At 35.9% G+C, this 20,312-nt stretch overlaps 5 protein-coding genes across 5 annotated transcripts; 2 read left to right on the forward strand and 3 right to left on the reverse strand.

The window, feature by feature from the left end:
- Window positions 1–163: 163 nt before the first annotated feature.
- On the reverse strand, window positions 164–1,153 carry LOC147925949 (uncharacterized). Its single transcript, XM_087492815.1, has one exon. The coding sequence runs from the start codon at window positions 1,151–1,153 to the stop codon at window positions 164–166; it is 990 nt and encodes a 329-aa protein (XP_087348941.1).
- Window positions 1,154–10,055: 8,902 nt separating this feature from the next.
- LOC104751915 (transcription factor NAI1) lies at window positions 10,056–12,061 on the forward strand. Its single transcript, XM_010473972.3, has 3 exons — window positions 10,056–10,840; window positions 11,206–11,619; window positions 11,707–12,061. Exons 1-3 carry the CDS (start codon window positions 10,352–10,354, stop codon window positions 11,773–11,775), a joined length of 972 nt encoding a protein of 323 aa, XP_010472274.2. The 5' UTR covers window positions 10,056–10,351; the 3' UTR covers window positions 11,776–12,061.
- A 1,225-nt stretch (window positions 12,062–13,286) lies between these two features.
- On the reverse strand, window positions 13,287–15,675 carry LOC104751916 (malate dehydrogenase 1, peroxisomal). The gene is made up of 9 exons (XM_010473973.3): window positions 15,339–15,675; window positions 15,022–15,237; window positions 14,605–14,919; window positions 14,374–14,463; window positions 14,210–14,293; window positions 14,095–14,130; window positions 13,910–13,999; window positions 13,717–13,811; window positions 13,287–13,624 (listed from the first exon to the last, which is right to left on the reverse strand). Exons 1-9 carry the CDS (start codon window positions 15,402–15,404, stop codon window positions 13,552–13,554), a joined length of 1,065 nt encoding a protein of 354 aa, XP_010472275.1. The 5' UTR covers window positions 15,405–15,675; the 3' UTR covers window positions 13,287–13,551.
- Window positions 15,676–16,177: 502 nt separating this feature from the next.
- Window positions 16,178–17,964, forward strand: LOC104751918 (uncharacterized). The gene has a single exon (XM_087492916.1). The coding sequence runs from the start codon at window positions 16,178–16,180 to the stop codon at window positions 17,150–17,152; it is 975 nt and encodes a 324-aa protein (XP_087349042.1). The 3' UTR covers window positions 17,153–17,964.
- Window positions 17,218–20,192, reverse strand: LOC104751917 (uncharacterized). The gene is made up of 2 exons (XM_019238418.2): window positions 19,782–20,192; window positions 17,218–19,574 (listed from the first exon to the last, which is right to left on the reverse strand). Exon 2 carries the CDS (start codon window positions 19,558–19,560, stop codon window positions 17,437–17,439), a length of 2,124 nt encoding a protein of 707 aa, XP_019093963.2. The 5' UTR covers window positions 19,561–19,574; window positions 19,782–20,192; the 3' UTR covers window positions 17,218–17,436.
- Between the last annotated feature and the right edge of the window lie 120 nt (window positions 20,193–20,312).

A 20,312-nucleotide genomic window follows, 5' to 3' on the forward strand; every position in this document is an offset into this window, starting at 1 on the left:
ATCATTTATATTTAAAACTTAAAAACGAATGCCCAAATTAATTATGATATATGTATTGTGTTACCATAATTGATTTATGATATATTACAATATTATCTTCATCCATGTAATTCACAATATTATCTTTATTTATTTTTATTTTTTCAACCAAACATTAAATAAATTAAAAGATCACTTCACGATTAGTTGCCCAAACACGATGAAAAAAGTTTACAAAAGAAGTCTCAACAACTAAAGATCTTGAAGACTGGACAAGACAATCTGCTCTAACGTTGAAATCACGTGCGATCCTAGTCAGAGTGAAAGAGGGGAAGGAGGATCGGAGCAAGGAGAATTCGTCCAACAAATTTGAGAAGGCCGGCCAATCCTCGGGCAGCTGCACCATCGCTATCAATTCTGCACAATCCGTCTCAAAGGTTTGAATCAACCCAGCCACCCGCAACGATTCCATCGCCCACATCAGAGCTTGTAACTCCGCATGTAATGGGGACGGGCCACGTCGAAGACTTCGTGCTCCCAGAAGAAGCGTCGAGTCCTCACCATTACAAAACCACCAACCCATACCTTGGAAAGGATCCAAACCTTTCCAGGAACCATCAACCTGACAGCGTAGAGAGGGCTCCCTCACCTCTAGGGGGGGTGGAAGATGCCGATGATTCCTCGATAAGGATTTGGCCTCCTCCCACAGTAGCCTGTCATTATTCGCCTGGTTCAGAATATCACTCAGTTCGCCCTCTGTTCCCTGGAAAACTTTCCTATTTCTATCTTTCCAAATTGACCAAAGAATCCAAGGAAGACGGAAAGATATATCCGAAACTCCCGATTGGGACGAAGCCCGCCCGAAAATAAAATCCAAATTCGCATAGATTGAAGCATAGAGAAACCCATCCGGAATTAAAGAGACTTGAGCCAATTCCAAAACACTTCGCAAACGAGGACACTCGAAAAATGTGTGATTTATAGACTCTGCCGCGGAAACACACCGTTTGCAGATAATGTCATAGTGAACCCCTCGGTGCACTAACCGTTCCATCACAGGAAGGGTACCAGAGGCAACCTGCCAAAAGAAGTGTTGGACCTTCGGGGGAACCTGAAGTTTCCACGATTGGGCCCGAAGAGCCATACACGAAGGCCTGTATTCAGCTGTCGTCATCAAATCTCGGGCCAACCGATAGCCCGATATCACCGAATACTTCCCCGATTTGGTGAAATGCCATACTAATCGATCCGGTTTATAGTATTTACCGGGTCAAAAAGCTCCTCTAATATGGGTAAATGCCAATCTTTCGTGATTGGATTAATTAAGTGATTAACCATTAAACTCGGAAGCCACTGGCTTCCCCGACCATTAGCTGGTCTAAGCCGGACATCCGGTAACCACGGGTCCCACCAAACGGAGATAGAGCAACCAGAACCCACCGCCCATCTCGCTCTTTGCCCCACCAGATCCTTGGTAGAGTAAATGCTCCTCCATGCAAAGAAAGGATTATTTGGTTTTTTTTGCCAACAGGGGGTGTTTATTCCTAAAATAACGACCTCTCATTACCCGAGCCATCAAGGAGTTCGGATAATGAATCAGCCGCCAAAACTGTTTAGCCAGCATGGCATCATTAAATTGTTCTAGAGCACGGAAACCTAAACCCCCTTCTAACTTATCTTTACATAATTTATCCCAAGCAACCCAATGCATACCACGAGCCTTATCGTTAGACTTCCACCAAAAGGTAGAAATAGCACTCGTTAGTTTAGATGTCAGCTCCTGTGGCAATTTGTAACATGATATAACATGAGAAGGTAGTGTCAGCGCTACCGATTTTATCATGATTTCCTTACCCCCTTCCGATAAGTACTTCGCAGACCAACCATTAACTCGGTCATCCATCCGATCCTTCACATAGCTAAACACCTTCGTCTTCGAACCCTGAAGACTTTCAGAATTACCCGAATAAGAGCCTATACCACCCTCCTTAGAAATGCCCATAACTGATTTTATCTGAGATCTTGTTGTAGGTGGAACTTTCTTACGGAACATAAAAATAAAGTTATATTTTTATATATTTATATTTAAATAGTAGTAACGAATAAAATACTTTCTAAATGTTGTATTTTTGGATTTCTTATCTCTACATGAAAACATATCATCAGTAATTATTTAGTAATCATATAGTGTAGTAAAAGGAGTCACATGCATAAAAATTAATAAACCATGAATTCATTCATGAATGGGAGGAACGTGACAAAATAGTACTAGTAATTGCCGCACGATTGATCTAAAAACCAATTCTTGGAAAAGGTTATACTCCCCCCAAATTTGGGATACATACTAAAATAATTACGAAATTTTAAATAAAATAAAATAGCATCGATTTAGTAGTAAATTAAGCATATTACGATTTTGTTGTTTCTTGGTTTCCGATCTCATATACTCATAATCATGGTCTCAAAGGTCAACTATAGCTTGATTTAAGATCAGAATGACACTTTCACTTTTCTTCTTTAATATAATTTCGAGAAAGCCGTGATCACATGTATCACGTTTGTACTATATAGCAATGCGTATTGGCTCAAGATAGACTTCTTAAATAGGTGAAGCTAGCATGATTATGTGACACTTGTCAACTATAACCCTTAGCCCATCTTCTATATATGTGAAATATGATGAATTGATGGAAGGTGGATTGAAGCTTAAAATGGAAAAGCTAAAAGATGATATTTCCATCTACATATATATTTTTGGAAACACTTATGAAATAAATCTTAACATTTAATATTATTTATAGGGAATATCATTGATATTAAATAATTTTAATTTATAATATTAAATAAAAATTAAAAACAAGATTTTGTACAACTGATATTTCCTAAAATTAAGAAATTTTGAAGATATTAATACTCTCTTTAAAATCTCTAACTCCACTATTTTTAAAAACAACTTATTTACGAGATATTTTTTAAAAAAATAATATCTCTAAAAAGATTTTAAAATCGATATCATTTTTCTGTTTTACTGTAACTTTTTTACATTAATTTAAAAATTAAATATTCCTCATATCTTATTATGAATTTTCGAAAAAAATTTATTAATAACGAATTTTAAATAATTTCTATATTTATTAGATTCAATAATTTAAATTCAATAACTTTTATATTGTAGACTAAAAAATAACAAAACATTATATTTATGGATTGTATACACTTAAAATCAATGGTTTGATATCTTTCCTATAATATAAAAAAGTAAACATAAAAACAGTTATCTATATATTTATGGACTATACATAGGTAGTAAATTTAAAAATATTAATAACTTACATATATATTTAATTTATTGTACAAATTACAATTTGCTTTTTGAAAAAAAAATAGTCTTTCCGTCCACCGCGGATAAATATCTAATTTCTTATTATTTTCTATTACATAAATCTCAATATTTATATACACACAAGAATCCAAAACTCTAAAACCATACTAAGGACATGTGTCATTAACATCTTATAGTGAGCGTTCCAAGAGGATCAAATCTGTTATTGACTAGTAACTTTATGAGCTGTCATCTTCCATACATACTATTTGGCGTACTGTAGCATGCATAGCTCCTGTCTTTATCAAAACCTAATCAACACTCTCGACACTCAAATTAGAAGACAAATTATGTTTATGGTTTGGTTCCCGGGTTTAGAGGACTCCTGATTAGTATATATCTTTCCTTTTCAAGTTTTTAATAAAGGGATGCAGTTAATGTAAAATAGTTTTTTGGTTGAATAACTTTTACATACATTTAAGACGAAAAACATTATGAGCTGCCTTGTACATAAATATTTCAAATGTTTTCATATATTTGAGGGCTCAAGGTAAACGTCTCATTGCAACTATTGGCATTTGGAAGAGATCTACTCCTTAGTAAGTGTTGTCAAAACCTTTGTGACATTTCAAAGCCACATGGCTTACTTTTCCACAGATTAGACAAGTAGATTGAGAAGTCAATGTTTTGGTTATAGAGTACATTTGCTATAATGATAAAATCTTTTACGAGTTGAGTAGTTATATACCGGGACTTTTGGATCCTTTAGACCATACTCTTTTCCCAAACCATTCAACACACCACAAATCATTTTATGGTTTGAGATCGGAGATCATGTCGCATGAAGCCTATCATCACTAGTATCTTTTATATCACTTTACTCAGCCATATATTTCTTTGTAGATCTAACTTTCTATTAGTTAAAAGTTAAAACTTGATGTGGTGAGAGTTTTAACCTAGTACGTTATAGTACTTAGGAGCCGAATCTACTGAAGAATGATAGGTTGCACAACAAACCTATACGAATATAACAAACTTACAAACAAAATATATTGGATTGGTTTGAGAAGGCCTGAAAACTATAAAATAAAGTAGTAAATAAAACATGAAAGTAAATACAAATAGAATTTGTTGCAAAGTTTATTTATTGTTTATTTAGAGAATATAGAGATAGAAACCGATTAGCAAAGTCCTAAAACTCGAATCACAGCTATGTTAAAATCTACTTTCGTATAACATCACTACCTATATGTAAGAAACTCAATTACTCAAATTTTGCAGGTTATCACGCATTAACATAATAACATATGCAATTAAAACATGCTCGATTTGTTTACAGAAACATCATAACTCGATTTTCCTACTGTATTTTCTTTGGTTCTTCTTATCTTGTAGTAACTTTTTTGGGTTATCGGCATCTCATCACAATATAGGGTTGTCAATCATTCTTGTCATCGTTTTGTTCCTATAAAAGTCTTGATTTGAGAGAACACATACACTCCTAATGCGATGTGGAAAAATGTTTGAGTGACTTGAAAATTAAACAGAAATTTGGGAGCAAATAAACGTATATTCATTAAATATGTTTCATAAAAAGTGTCATTTTTACATGTTTTACATAATTAAATGCAAATATTTTTCAATGTTTAAGTCATTATTGGAGTATGAAACTAATAGAGAGAAACGAAGGTTTGTACATAAAAGACCGTGATCACATACATGAGAAATCACGTGTTTGCTATATATCACGTTGTCAACATCACCTTTAGTTGTCATCGTCACTAACAAAAATGTCATCGTCAGGAACATTTAATCAATCGTCTTTTGCAAATGAAAATTGCATTATTTAAAGCGAAGACATTTGTAACCATGCATATATATTAATAATATATAAAGGTTGGAATTGTCCATTTTTTCTATCTCCCTCTATCAAACAAAATGATCAAAATGGTATATCAGAATTTTTAATATAAAGGTTATTTTACATTGTCAGTAAAATTTATGAAATTTTTTGATATACCATCATTATACCCTTACAAAATAAGTAATTTTGGAAATTGCATTATATTTTGCATTTTTCTACTAATTTTGATTAATGGAAAGTTAGTTATCCTACTAATAATAAAAGGGAATTACATTTTAATAAATAAGATTAAATTTGTAAAATATTATATCATGTGCCATTGATATTAAGATTAAAAAATCATTAAGATTTTAAAACTTATCTTTATATCCAAACAAATCTCACAAATATTTCTCTACTATGCATGTAACCAAACATCCTACTAAAAATTAATTAATTCAATTCTCTTTTTCAAAGTAAAATTACATGTTTTTAAAGAAAAAAATAATCTTCAAAAAATGTATTACTAACTTCTTTTATTTATCTATCACTTTTATCATATCCAGTTCGCCCTAATTATTTCTCTCCCAGACACGACTATCGAGAAGCCGCTATTAACATCTTCCTCCGACGCCGGCACAGCTCCGGCTCGCCGGCGTCGGGGTCTCTCAACCTCTCCGATCCTTTATTGCTTCCTCTACTCTCTTAGTTACTCTTCTCAATCTTTTTTCCCCTTTTATTTCCCTCTTTTGATTCCCTATCAAACTAATATCCCAGATCCAGACGAAGGTTTGATCTTGTTCCCCTGTAAATGGGTGCGAAGTCCGGCGAACCCCACTCTCAACTATTCTCGCCCAGCCTTACCATCGACGGTACCAATGTCTTTGTGCTCCCCACTTCCTCGATCCGGATTGGGCTTCGCCCATGAAGTCTCCTCTCCACCAACGGCACCAGAGTCGATGTTTGGCGAGGAATCTTTCAGATATGCGAGTTATCTCCGTTATTGGACTCCCGTCTCAATGTTTTGTCACCATATGATCCAGGTCTACGCCCACCGGAGATGCAGAATCTTTCACTTTCTCCGGTTAGCCGCTGCACGAATTAACGTCCATTCTCTCTGCGGATGGGTCCTGCATCTGAACTCGGCTTGCTAGTATCTCAAATGGTCTCACCTAACTTCCAAAATCCCAGGTTTTCTCTACCTACCCTTATGTTATCTGGTAAACTTTATCTAGGTTCTTTGGTTAAACTCGATGTTCGAAGACTGCATCTGAGAATCCACTTACCTAGATGGTTCGGTAGAAACAAAGTGTATGTTAGATCCTTGGTCTTTGCTCAATCAGTGACATTGCTAGCTAACTGGAAGAACCAAATCACTTATATTCCTATGCTACCTAGCGGTTCCAGCTATCAACAACACCCTATCAACCGTCAGCAATCTTTCCCGATTCTGAAGCTCAGGGCTGCCATCCTTTTGCCCGTGTCTAGCCGACTACAAAACTTGTGTGGAATCCTTGATCACCATTTCCATGGCAGAGAGGATCCACCTGTTATGTTACGACTTTACACTTATCTTTTGCACCTGTTCTTAGCGTCATCGGTGAATGTTTCTAACCCCATTACCCTGCAACAATCCTCTTGTCCAAAAATCAGGTCTATTTTTTATATGTCAGTGTCTCACCGGTTACTAACCTTGTGTGATATTCTTGATCACCATTTCTATGGCAGAGAGGGTTCACCTGCTATGTTACGGCCTTGCACTTATTTTTGGCGAATCCTGAATTTAGATGCACCACAAACCTCCATCTCCTTGCTTTGGTCTGCTTATAAAGGTGTGCAGCTTCATGGTTTTTTGCCCTGTATCCCAAGATGCTCATTCGACAAAGCAAAGCAACCTTCTTGCAGTTCCATCCCCAGTAACCACATCCGGCCTGCAATACCAACATCCCAAAAGCACATGCCTTCCGCTTACTATTCATTATCATTCCCTTTGGTCTTTGGTCGGAGAGAGGACCCACCTGCATCCCCTTTTGGTCTCTCGCCCGGTTCACCAAGGTTCTCATCTGACGGAGCTAGACAACCAAACTTCAGCACCATCATCACCACCATCCTATCTGCTACCTACCGAATCTCTGTCAAGGCATGGCTTCTGCATTTGCACCTCACGATGGTGAGGCACTTGACTCCGATTCTCCATTTAAAGTCAAAGAGTCTTAAGACCACAACTATTTTGTCGTCCTTCGGGTCCCTCGAGGATGATCACTTAAGCAACCATGATCTCACATGTCCCAAGCTATTTTGTAGTACTTGCTTCAAAGCTCTCATGGACCATTACTTGAGGTTTTATGTTTCTTTCTGTACGGCTTTGGGGAATGTTCTTCTTTGTAATCTTCTAAACTATGGGATTATAATCCCTTACTCTTGTACTGGTTGACTTTGAATGAATAAAACCATACGTTTGCCAAAAAAAAAAAAAAAAACTTTTTTTATTTTGGAGGAAAAAAATCAGTCCATAAAAAAGTGTATTTCAAGATATAAACATATATGTACTTCATAAAAAAATATAACATTTTTTAATTATAATGGTTAAAAATCTATAATTGAAGTAAACTCACATATTTTTATTTTCTTACGTCATTTTATTGATCTTAAAAACACAATTAACACTTTAAACAAAGGTAGTAAAAAGAGAGGACATGAATGAAATAATTGAGTAGCGTAAACTCACAGATTACCTCACTAGTGACAAAACTTAGTATGTTTCTTTATAGAGCTTTAGAAAGTGTAGGTATTTTTTAGCACAAAAAGAACTACAAACATATAAATGTTACATGAACATGACGAGTCAGTAGATTCATACAACCTTCGTTTTCTTGGTTGATAATAAGTATTTGATCTTACTTTTTTTTTTTTGATTTCTTAGTTAGTTATATTTGAACAATTGGTAGACGTAAATAATACTCAATCTTCGATTTCTTAGTTAGTTATACTTAAGCGACAAAAAATTGTAGTCTCACATGATTCACGAGGATATGAAGATGGCTCCAGAGAAATTTAATCATTGCAGACTTTTAACCGGATTCATATATCCTTTTTATCGCCAAAGAATGGTTATTAATTATGATATATATCTAAACCAAAGCATGGTTATTAATTATGATATATGTCAAAACAAAAATCTTTTATCTAAACCGTAACCTCATAATTCTATATAACTCATTGAATAATTTATAATGGCCATATTCGAATTAAAACTACAAACAACAACAACACATGCACATGTATATAATAATTTGTATTCATGTATATATAACATGGTTAACATTAAATCCAAATATATTGTTCCATGGTAGTAAACATATATTTATTGAAATTTTTAGAAAATGACTTATGGGTTTAGACCTATAAAGCACTGCAAAACCAATCAAATACTTTTATTTGTTTATTGATTTACTATGAAATTTTGAAAATAATTTCCCTTGTATATTCTGTCACCTATATAAATTGATATAAAAATGGAAATTTTAGGAAAACAAACAAAATATTCACACGTGCAAAGATTGATAAAGTTATTATATTTACTTATGTTTAATTAATTAAACAATTTATCTTTTTACACTGTTTAGAAATCAAGCATCTCCTCAGATTACATACTTAATTACATGTATTATGAACTAAAATATTTATGTAAAAGAAATTATTTATAATGTGCTAAAATTGTTAAAATCATGAATCTACGCAAATAGGAACTTATTGCTATAAAGAAGCACATAAGCAAAAAATAATATATATATATATATATATATATTACAAATTCAGTTATATAGTGTGGTCCACAAAGAAGCACATAAACAAGAAATAATAGAATGGTATTAATCACCATTTAGTAGTCACACCTAATTATTCATTTAATTTGTCCAGAGTCCAGACAGATTCAACGGGATCCTCATATAGTTGCATAAACAAGTAGGAGTTATTTAGTATCAACTATATTTTTCTATATTTAAGTATAAAATCTAATTTACGTCATGGAGGATCTGTAGTTTTCTTTTAACACTAGATGATAGCGCTTAGATAATTTATATATAACATACTGTATTGTATTGTATTGTTGATAATATAATATGATTAGGAAACAATAAAATAAATATGCATAGATTGTGTTTGTATAACCTTCTAATAATTTAGGCAAAAGTAATGTAAGAATTAACAGCGCACCTGCACATGAGCTTTTCGAATACATTTTTACTTGAGCAGTTGAGCATATTAGAATGTGCTCAAAAAGGAACCTCTGCACAAATAACTACTGTATAATTTTTTAGGGCGGATGTAATCGTCCAATAGTCACCTCACTAGCCTTTCTAATAGACCTAAACTATGACACTATATTGGTTAACCAAACAAAAAAATTAGACAATTTTGAGCTTGAGAACAAATAAATCTTCGACTAATTCAATATGATAAGTTCTCTTCAAAATAAAAATCACTAAGACCATTACAATTTTGTGAAACATTACAATTTTTAGGTCAAATACCTTATCTACATTTGATCTAATCCGTCCACGTGATCGGCTGTTCCATTCTTACCTAAGTCAAAGGCTCACACAGCTATATCTCTATGAAGATGGATACATTTAATGTACGAAGCATGTAGTTTAAGATCTTGGTAGCTTTCCAAGGTCAGATCTCAAATCTCCACCCATTAATTCTATTTTCAACCAAAACAATACCCACATTTAATTTTATCTTTCAGGAGGACCTTATTTAAATTTTTTTTTTCTTTTTTCAGGACCTTAAACTTTACTACTAAAAAAATATTAATGAGAAACCTACCAGATCGAGTAACAATTAGTATAAGTTATTTTTCTCATTAAAAAATTATAAATTCTTTTTCAACGCATATGCTTTTTCTTCTGGCCGATATTGTACCGCAAAATAATATTATTTTTATAAGAACAAATCATAAAAATCCACTATAAAGAGTTCACTCGTCCACATTAACATAACAAAACAAAATCATATTTACTCCAAAACAAAAGAAGTTTTAGGAAAGATTTATACTATATTTCGCATTAAACTTTCTCCTAAAGCTTGTTTCCTCTTTTGTTTCTTGTTCATTTTTATCTTTCAATATCTTATTTTTTTGCTTTCTTGTTTTGGAAAAAAGAAAAGAAAAGAGAGAAACGTTTTGGTCATTCCACGAAGAAATGGAAGACTCAAGCTTTATGGATTTGATGATCGACACAGATGAGTATCTGATCGATGACTGGGAATCCGATTTCCCGATATGGGGGGAGACTAACACCAAACCAGGTTCGGAGTCCGGAACCGAACCCGGGTTTGAGTTGGTACCAGAGAGACCAGCAAAACAAATGAAAACAACCAACAACAACATCAATACAATATCTTCTTCTCCATCGTCGTCTTCTTCTTCTTCTGGTTCGCGCACGTCCCAAGTGATCTCATTCGGGTCTCCTGACACTAATAAGACCAACCCGGTCGAGACATCTTTGAACTTCTCCAACCAAGTAAGCACGGATCAGAGAATGAGGTCCGAAAGAAAAGATTGTGTTAATAATGGAGGAAGAAGAGAACCACATCTATTAAAAGAACATGTTTTGGCTGAACGTAAACGTCGACAAAAGCTCAACGAGCGTTTGATTGCTCTCTCTGCTCTTCTACCTGGCCTTAAAAAGGTCAACATCTTTTTCTCATCAAACTTTAATTATTTGCGTTTGTTTAATTTGTATTATTTTTTATTATATATTGTTTTACAAATAAACCACCAAAAACGTAATTTGTTAATGGTATAAATGCAAACGCCAATGCCAAACATAAGAAAAATGTTTTATTTGCAGCAAAAATATTATATGAAGTTCTGAAATTTTTTTATTTGTCAAAGTGTTTTTATAGTAAGAAAATTGTGTTTTAAAACTAAAGTTTATTTATTTATCTTTGTGGATCCCATTATTCATAAAATCCGGATGGTGACACAATGTTCGGTAAGCATGACATTGAACCAGATTTTTATTAGCAATTTTTATCTGGTGTGTGTGTGTAGACGGACAAGGCAACAGTTCTTGAAGACGCGATCAAGCATTTGAAACAACTTCAAGAGCGGGTAAAGAAGCTTGAAGAAGAGCGAGTTGGGACCAAGAAAATGGATCAATCAGTTATATTGGTTAAGAGATCTCAAGTGTATTTAGACGATGATTCTTCATCGTATTCATCTACTTGCTCTGCTGCTTCTCCTCTGTCTTCTTCTTCAGACGAAGTTTCGATCTTGAAACAGACGATGCCCATGATCGAAGCGCGAGTTTCCGACAGAGATTTGCTGATTAGAGTTCATTGTGATAATAACAAAGGGTGTCTGATTAAAATCCTAAGTTCCTTGGAGAAGTTTCGCCTTGATGTAGTCAATAGCTTCACTTTACCCTTTGGGCAGTCAACTCTCGTTATCACTATTCTCACTAAGGTATCTATCAATCTTATAAATATTTTAATCTTATCATATTAATTTCATTAATGCGTAAAATATATATATTCTATTATATATATGCAGATGGACAGCAAATTTTCTCGACCTGTTGAGGAAGTGGTGAAGAACATAACACTTGCATTAGCCGAATAGCAATATATAAAAAATGTTGATGTGAATTACAAAAAGTGGTTTTAAACGTGTGGATTTGGTCGCCAGTCTTGACCTATTCACTCGGTTTAGTTGTATAATGACTAGTTGGATAATAAAACCAGCTTGGTAGGCACGAAATATGGCATTTTGTCGTCTGTTGAGTGCAAAAGCTGGATAATTATGTGTACCTAATCATGGCTGTATGATTGGTTTGCTATTTATATTTTTCCCTCAGTATTATTGGTTTGTTTTAATAAATGCATGAAAGCCGAAGAGTTATTTATTATTTCTATTTTTAGTTAGTTATTTTCTGATTTAAGCTTAATCCTATAAATCTTTTCAATCGGGACTTTCCCACACTTGTGTAAACTTTTTTTGTTGTTGTTGTTAAAAATAGCATTTTTATAGGTTAGTTGTTCTATTCTTATAATATTGTTAAATTTACATGACCAGTGTGGATTTTTATAACATCCCAGCAAACTTCGACTCTACTAAATTATGTTATCCCACATAATAATAGAAATTTAGTATGAATCATGTCGATTCAATGATGATAAAAAAAAAATTGTGATTATATTGGAGCAATAAAACTTTACCAACTGTTGTGGATAGCTATAGACACAATACATCATTCAAGACAATTTATTGCGTCTTGGCAGTGGGATAATTTTTCCACAATAAAATGATAGATAAAGACGTATTGTTGATTGGAAATATTTTTCCATTTTGTATGACCAACACATAAAGTTACGTACAACCAATGTCTATAATGGAATTAACAAGAAAAAAAAAAGTGATTGTAGAGACTATTCCAACAAATTGTAATACCAAGCGACTCTAAGTTAGATTTCCTAAAAAAGATGTATGAACGTCTCTTTGACAAAAAAAAAAAAAAAAATGTATGGACGTCTTCCTCTTCAAAAAATAACCATTAAAAAAATAACCATATAAAAAATAAATCAAGTTGTAGAGACCACCCATTGGGGGTTGCATTGAAGATGTAGTCCAATTCAGCCACAATTGAGGTGAGTATTTGTGAATTGACGTCGTCACTTTAAGGTGACTTATTGTTTTTTGGTATCCTAAAGGTTCCAAAGCTATCTACATCTCCTTGAGTCAGAGAAACAAGAGTAGGTTAATTAGTCTTCTCCCAACATGGTTCAAATTAAAGATTCGTCACCTGAGTGTTAATTATTGTGTTATTGTTGGTTGTTGAGTCTTTCTAAGATTTATGTGAAACAAGTATTATTAAAATTATAGCGAGGTGTATTTGTTGGAATAGCGAAAGAAAAACATCGATAAGATTAGCAATATGTAAAGACGATATTTGGTTTTCAAGGTAGAACAGCAACGTACGGTAGATTTAACATGTTGGCCTCATCATTAAGCATGCATGTGAAGTATATATTGTCATGTAAAATTATTTGGAAGGGTTTATACATGTATGAACTGCTGATGAATTTCACAAGTCAATTGTAGTTGGTGGCTAATAGTCCACTAAACAGGTACAATAAAGAAGATAACATTTTCTTATTCCCACGTAAGGTAACACACTTCTCTATGAAAATAACGTATACCATCAATTATTGCTGCATCATTCAAAATAAACTAGAATAGGACTGGTTGGACGGAACGATAAAACAATTCCAAGATTTTACCCTAAAGAACGGATAACAAGGAAACCCGCACGAGCTTTTATTGCGAGGTGTTGTTCTTATTCCAAAACTATTACTGTTCCAAAACCTTCACTTAAGTGTTTATTTCCAATCAAGTATCTTATTTCTTCACAAAAGTAACACCTTTCTCAATACTTCCTGACAGCTCTTTCTTTGCCTTCTCTAATCCCATCCTGATCAATTGGCAAAAGCAAACGCAAAAAACCAATATGAACCAGTCGAAGTAAATTCAAGAGAACAGGTGGACCAAAATTTCCACTTTTACCTCTCGTACTCGTTCAATGGTCCAAGACCATACACTTCATCGATCCCACATCGTCCTAGACGCACCTTTGATGCGAAGAAGGGAAGCTCAGTCACCTGTATGACGAATAAAACAAAGTTCATATGTTCACGTTGTTAAGGCTTAAGAAATTTAATAAATACAATATATAGAGTTGATTTCAAAAGGACTGTACATGAGATGCCACAAATGCGCACTCAACGATGTTTGCATCCCCTCGTAGACCCTTAAGGCAAGCATCTGCAAACTTCACTGCTGCATAGGCCTGAATTTTTACATTCAATGTGTTTAGAGATTAAAATCTATATTAATATCCAGGCTTTATCTGAAACTGCACATGGTAGTACAACGAAGACTTACCATGGATAGTGTTGCAGAACCTGCCCCAGCTTTAGCCTACAAATTGATTAAATGGTAAATGCACATTTTGATTCGAAGTTAACAAAACAAAGAATGCTGAAGAATTGGCTTATACCTCAACAACTTCAGTGCCACCGTTTTGGATGCGGCCTGTGAGATATTCAATCTCTTTTTGAGTGAATGAGCAAGGCGGTTTCACCTGTAGAAGACATACCAGTGAGCATATAATATCAGCTTCGAACAAACAAGAAGATGGATTCCACGTGAATCATCTCAAACCTGAGAAAGCAGCGGTAAAATAGTAACTCCTGCGTGCCCTCCAACAACCGGAACATCTACTTCACGAGGATCAAGACTCATTACTTCCGCCTGTTGTCAAACCAAAAACGCTAGCTGAGTTCTAATCGATAATGGCACACACCAATCTAAGCACATGTCATTAACCAAATACACATCTGATTCCTATATGGCTAGCAAATATCAGAGCACAAACGAATTATGAGTGCATACCACAAAAGTATTAGCTCTAACAACATCAAGCATAGTGACTCCCATGAGTTTCTTGGGATCAAAGGTTCCAGCTTTCTTAAAAACCTCAGCTGCGATTGGCACAGTGGAGTTCACAGGATTACTGATTATATTAACAACCGCTTTAGGACAACATTTGGCTATAGCTTCAGAGAGTGTCCTCACTATCCCAGCATTAATGTTAAACAGATCATCCCTCGTCATCCCTGGTTTCCTCGGAACACCAGCTGGTATAACCACTAAATCCATACCCGTAAGTGCTTCCTCTAACTGCGGTTGCCCGAGAAATCCACGAACCTAAATCAAAACAGTTCCAAAAACATAATCTTGAGCTCATTTCTCAAATCATAGTCCATTAAACCATGATAACCCTTAAAAGGACAAAACTTTGGAACTTACAATGGCACTAGTGTCCATGTGACTAATATCAGCAGTAACACCAGGAGCGTTAGCAACATCATAGAGATGAAGAACCGAAACCAAAGGATTCATCTTCATCAACATAGCAAGAGGTTGACCAATCCCTCCAGCAGCTCCAAGTATGGCCACTTTGAATCCGGGTGATCCACCTTTTGCACGACAACCCACCCGATTCAAACCCGACCCGTCAACCATCTAAACACAAAAATCATCGAAATCGGATCAAACTAACAAAAACCCAAAAAATCGGATCACCAAATTGGTTAAGAATAATGATAATTCAACGAAATTTGAACCTGATCATCAAGATTAGGAGGATTGAGATGAGCAGAGATTCTCGCGATACGTTGGTTTGGATCCATAGCTGATTCAAAAATTGAGGTCTGATTATGTGATCACGAAGACGAATTGGTAAAAGGGTACGTGGAGATTTATAGAATAGAGAGATAGTGATGGGAAAAAACGAAGTTTGATGAAGATGAAGATGACGTCAAAATGGATCCATGTATTGGGAAGCGTGGCAAGAAAGAACAGAGCTTTATCTATTTTTAGGAAGTGATTTTGAGACGGTACGATCTTTCCGGTACAATATTCCGGTACGAAACATCCGGTACAATTTAGTTATCTATCTTTAAGTTTGTTGTGTTATTGCTGGTAAGGTATAAAATCATGTCCATTTGGTAACAACCTAACTTTTGACGGTAATTCTTTTTGGTTGTACACATATTGACTATAGAAACTTTAGATGTAAGGATATTTTTGGTTCTTCCTAAATTGTTACATTATAGTAGGATTGCTTTCCAAATATCCAACTTTCATATTAAAAAAAAAAAAGAGAGAAAAAGATTTAGACTACATCAATGAGTTGAAAAAGTTACTTTAGTAAAAGTCCAAAAACCTAATAAACATACACGTTTTTAATTTCCTTTTATTACACTTCAACGTCTTGGTAAGTAACTTTCTAAAATCGTTTCATATAATTACCAAAATCATTCATATGAATAAAGATTTAGAGATTTGGTTCTCCTCTATATATATTATTAACAAATAATCTCTTTTGACTAATGAAAAGTTTTAAAGCTAAAGAAAACATATAAATTACAAAGAATAAAATTTAAAAAAAAAAAAACAGAAAATGAATCTTCTTGCCGGAATAATAAGCTCACTTGGCCACATTACCACAGTTCCAATTCGATCCTCCTCCGTTGAGCCACCGTTTCCGGTTTACCATAAAACCATAATCAACCATTTGAAATCTCTAACCGGTATCCACGTTTCACCTGGGCTTACCAATCAAGAGATCTCAGCCGTTGAATCTTCTCTTGGTTTCTCCTTCCCTCCTGATCTCCGTTCGATTCTTCAAACCGGTCTTCCGGTTGGTACTAATTTCCCCAATTGGCGAACCGGATCAAACCGGAATCGTCTCCTTCTCCCTCTTCTTCGTCTCTCCAAAATCGTCGCCGGAAACGGATTCTGGGTCGATTCTTGGGGGATCCGACCCGGAAACGACGCTGAGGCCTTATCCCTCGTGAATAAATTGGTTGAGATCGCTCCGGTTCTCGTCCCCGTCTACGGTGATTTCTACGTCCCTTCGACGACGCCAAATTTGGAGGGAAATCCGGTTTTTCAAGTCGACGGCGACGGAATAAGAGTTCTGAGTTGCGACGTCGCTGGATTCCTCAAAGGACTCGGAAGATCGGAACCGCCGACGGAGGACAGACGAACCAGACGACGGAGGAGAGTGGAGTTCTGGAGTGACGCGGCGGAGAGAGGGAGATCGTGGGAGGTGGTGGCGTTTGATACCACGCGCAAGTGGTGGGGCGCGTCGGGCTGCGAGGGGTTGAGGACGTGTATGGACGACGCGTTTTGGAAGCTGAGGGAAGGAGGATGGACGGAAGATGAGGTCCGCGATATGATGATGATGAACGGCGTAGATCGTGACACGTCTTCCCAGCAGCAAACGCTATCGCGGGAGAATGTGGTGTACGCATACGGCGGTGAGAGGATGGACGGAAGAGAAGGAGACACCTGTATGGAGGAGGATGATGATGATCATGGGAAACGCGGACAAGTAACGACGTTGAGGCATCTGCTGCTTTATGACCGTTAGTTAGATCAGCTAACAATGATTGTTTGGGCGTTACGCATTAGGGCTATGTAAATTGGTCGAGTATATGATAATGAAGTTTCAAGAATTTGTTTAAAGACAAAAAAAAAAAAATGTGTTCGGTACCAAAAAAGAGAGCTAGAACACTTGCTCTTGGGAATGACTTAACCTGTAAATATGTTAAAGAAAAAGATTACAACAAATTACATGACACAAATTCAATTCGTAAGACTCTCTCTACTAAAACAACATCAAATGAGAGTATATTTTGATCAACCATATGAGATTTACTCAGCCGCAGCACTCTCATTGTTCCCTCCATTGCCAGAATCCGGCAAAGTTTCAAGATCAGTTCTCACATCTTTTACTTCTTGAGGAAGATTAGTAGTCTCTGAAGAAGAATCAGAATGTTCTTCTTGAGTTACCTCTGTCTCACCACCATTCTTGTTGCTTGCCTCTTTCTCTGAAGTTTCCTCTGGTTGCTTTTGTTCAGTATCTGAATTGCTACTTTCTTTGTTAGATTCGCTTGTGTCTTCGTCAGTCTTCTTCTCGTTTTCCTCTACCTGTTCCTTCTTCTCACTCTCAGTACTTTCATTTTCCTGTGAGTTGTTGGACGATGACTCATCTTTCTCTTTTGTCTCGGTTTCTTTGTCTTTAGTTTCCTCTTGGGACACAGACTCTTCTTTCTCCTTCGTCTCAGTTTCATTGTCTTTAGTTTCCTCTTCTTTCTCAATCTTCTCGTTTTCTTTGTCTTTAGTTCCCTCTTGAGAAGAAGACTCTTCGTTCTCCTTTGTCTCGGTTTCCTTTCCTTCGGTTTTCTCTTGGGAAAAAGACTCTTCTTTCTCCTTTGCCTCGCTTTCTTTATCTTTAGTTTCCTCATGCGACGAAGACTCTTCTTTCTCAATCTTCTCGTTTTCTTTGTCTTTATTTTCCTCTTGAGACGAAGACTCTTCGTTCTCCTTTCGCTTCGTTTCCTTTTCTTCGGTTTTCTCTTGGGGCAAAGACTCTTCATTCTCTTTTGTCCCGGCTTCTTTGTCTTTAGTTTCCCCTTGCGATGAAGTCTCTTCTTTCTCCTTTGTCTCACTTTCCTTGTCTCTACTTTCCTCTTGAGACGAAGATTCTTCCTTCTCCTTTGTCTCACTTTCCTTGTTTTTATTTTCGTCTTGAGATGACACTTCAGAAGATTCTACCTTCTCTTTGTCATCTTCTTCTTTCCTAGTCTCTTGAGAACTTCCGTCTCCAGAACCCGTGGATTTCACAGTCTCAGAAGACTCACCATTAGAATCATTGAACTCCTTCTCCAACAACTGATTCTTCTCCATAGATTCACCCTCAGATTTTATGCCCTCCGAGGAATCTGATTCCTTACCTGAGGATGAACCAGTCTTCTCATCACTACTGCTTTCACCATTATCAGTTGTGTTTGGCAAAACACTCTTGATAACAGAATCATCAACTCCTTCAGTTTTTAAACCCGACTTATCATCCACTTTCTCACCGTTGTCCGACTCATTAGTCTTTTCCTCGGACTCATGGACTACCTCACTAGAAGCATCATCTCCCTTGTAATTGTTCTCTCTTGCTTCTTCATTACTCGTCTTCTCATCAGTCACCTCCTCTGTCCCACTCTTCTCTTTACTCTCCTCGCTCTCTTCCGTACCACCACCATTTTCTTTCTTCTCCTCCTCGACCTCATTCTCTTTACTCTCCTCGCTCTCTTCGGTACCACCGCCATTGTCTTTCTTCTCTTCAACCTCACTCTCTTCGGTACCACTCTTCTCTTTACTCTCCTCGCTCTCTTCCGTACCACCTCCATTGTCTTTCTTCTCCTCAGCCTCACTCTCTTCTGTACCTCCATTGTCTTTCTTCTCCTCAACCTCACTTTCTTCTGTACCACTCTTCTCATTCTCTTCCGTACTACCGCCATTATCTCCCTTCTCTTCGATCTCACTCTCTTCAGTACTACTACCACCATCATCTCTCTTCTCTTCAGCCGCACCCTCTTCTGTTTCACCATTATCATCTCTCTTCTCAACAACCTCGCTTTCTTCCGTACCAATACCACCATCATCTTTCTTCTCCTCAATCTCTCTTTCTTCACTTTCCTTGTCTTTAATCTCTTCACCTCCCTCTACAACCTCATTCTCCTTATCAACAACATTCCTACCTCCTCCATCCTCAGCTTCATCTTCCTCGACACGAGGGTTAAGATCTTTCCTACCAAGCTTAACAACTTTATCATCCCCAACAACAATCTTTGCACTCTCCTCAAACTGAGCTTTCTTCTCATGAGAATGCTTCACTTGATAAAGCAACCATATCCCAACACTAAGTAACAGAGTCAATTGAATACAATGCTTCACCTTAAAACCTTTTGATCTCTGTCCTCTTCTCGGTGAAGATCTAAACATACTTGCTCCAAAACCTATCATCCCAAAGAATCAAATCCAAAATCCCAAATCTCAGATCTCATAAACCAAAATCAATCTAAACATTACATTAAATGCATAATGGTTAGAACAGATCTAAGCAAAAAAAAAGTTTCAATTTTGAAATGTTATACACTAACAAAAAAAAAATGAACAATCACAAAAACAAAAAGTGTATATTTTTAAAAAAATTAAAACTTTACCTTGATCAAGAGAGCAGCTTGAGCTTTCTGGGGAAATAAGAAAGATGAACAACTTTTGGAAAAAATTGGGATCTGGAGAATGAGAGAGAGAGAGAGAGAGAGTAGTGTTCCTGTTAAACTGCCATTAAAATCGTGCGTCCCTTCAATTGGAATCAAAGCAAATTGCAGAGAAAAAAAATAGTTTTTTTTTTTGGGGAAAATATTTAATTTAGAGAACACTTGGAATGGAAGATGCCATGTGAATCTGCTTTAACGCCGTCGTTTTTTGTTCTCAATAAAAACACCGACAGATTGTAACGAAGTCGTATTTACTTCTCTACGGATGGTGTTGTGGGCTTATCAGAATAATTAGGTCAACTATAGAGACCTATCAATCGTTTTTTTGTTCAATAACTTATGATGGACCGACCTATCAAAATGCTTTTACCAAAATCTTTAATATTTTCATTTCTTATTAGTTTTAGAACCCACAGAAATAAAATTAGTAGTAAGATTGTATTGTTATTCAAAAACTTAAATATAGTTCGTGTG

This window comes from Camelina sativa, chromosome 16 (genome assembly GCF_030686135.1).
Source record: "Camelina sativa cultivar CO46 ecotype springtype chromosome 16, ASM3068613v1".
Classification (NCBI taxonomy): Eukaryota; Viridiplantae; Streptophyta; class Magnoliopsida; order Brassicales; family Brassicaceae; genus Camelina; species Camelina sativa.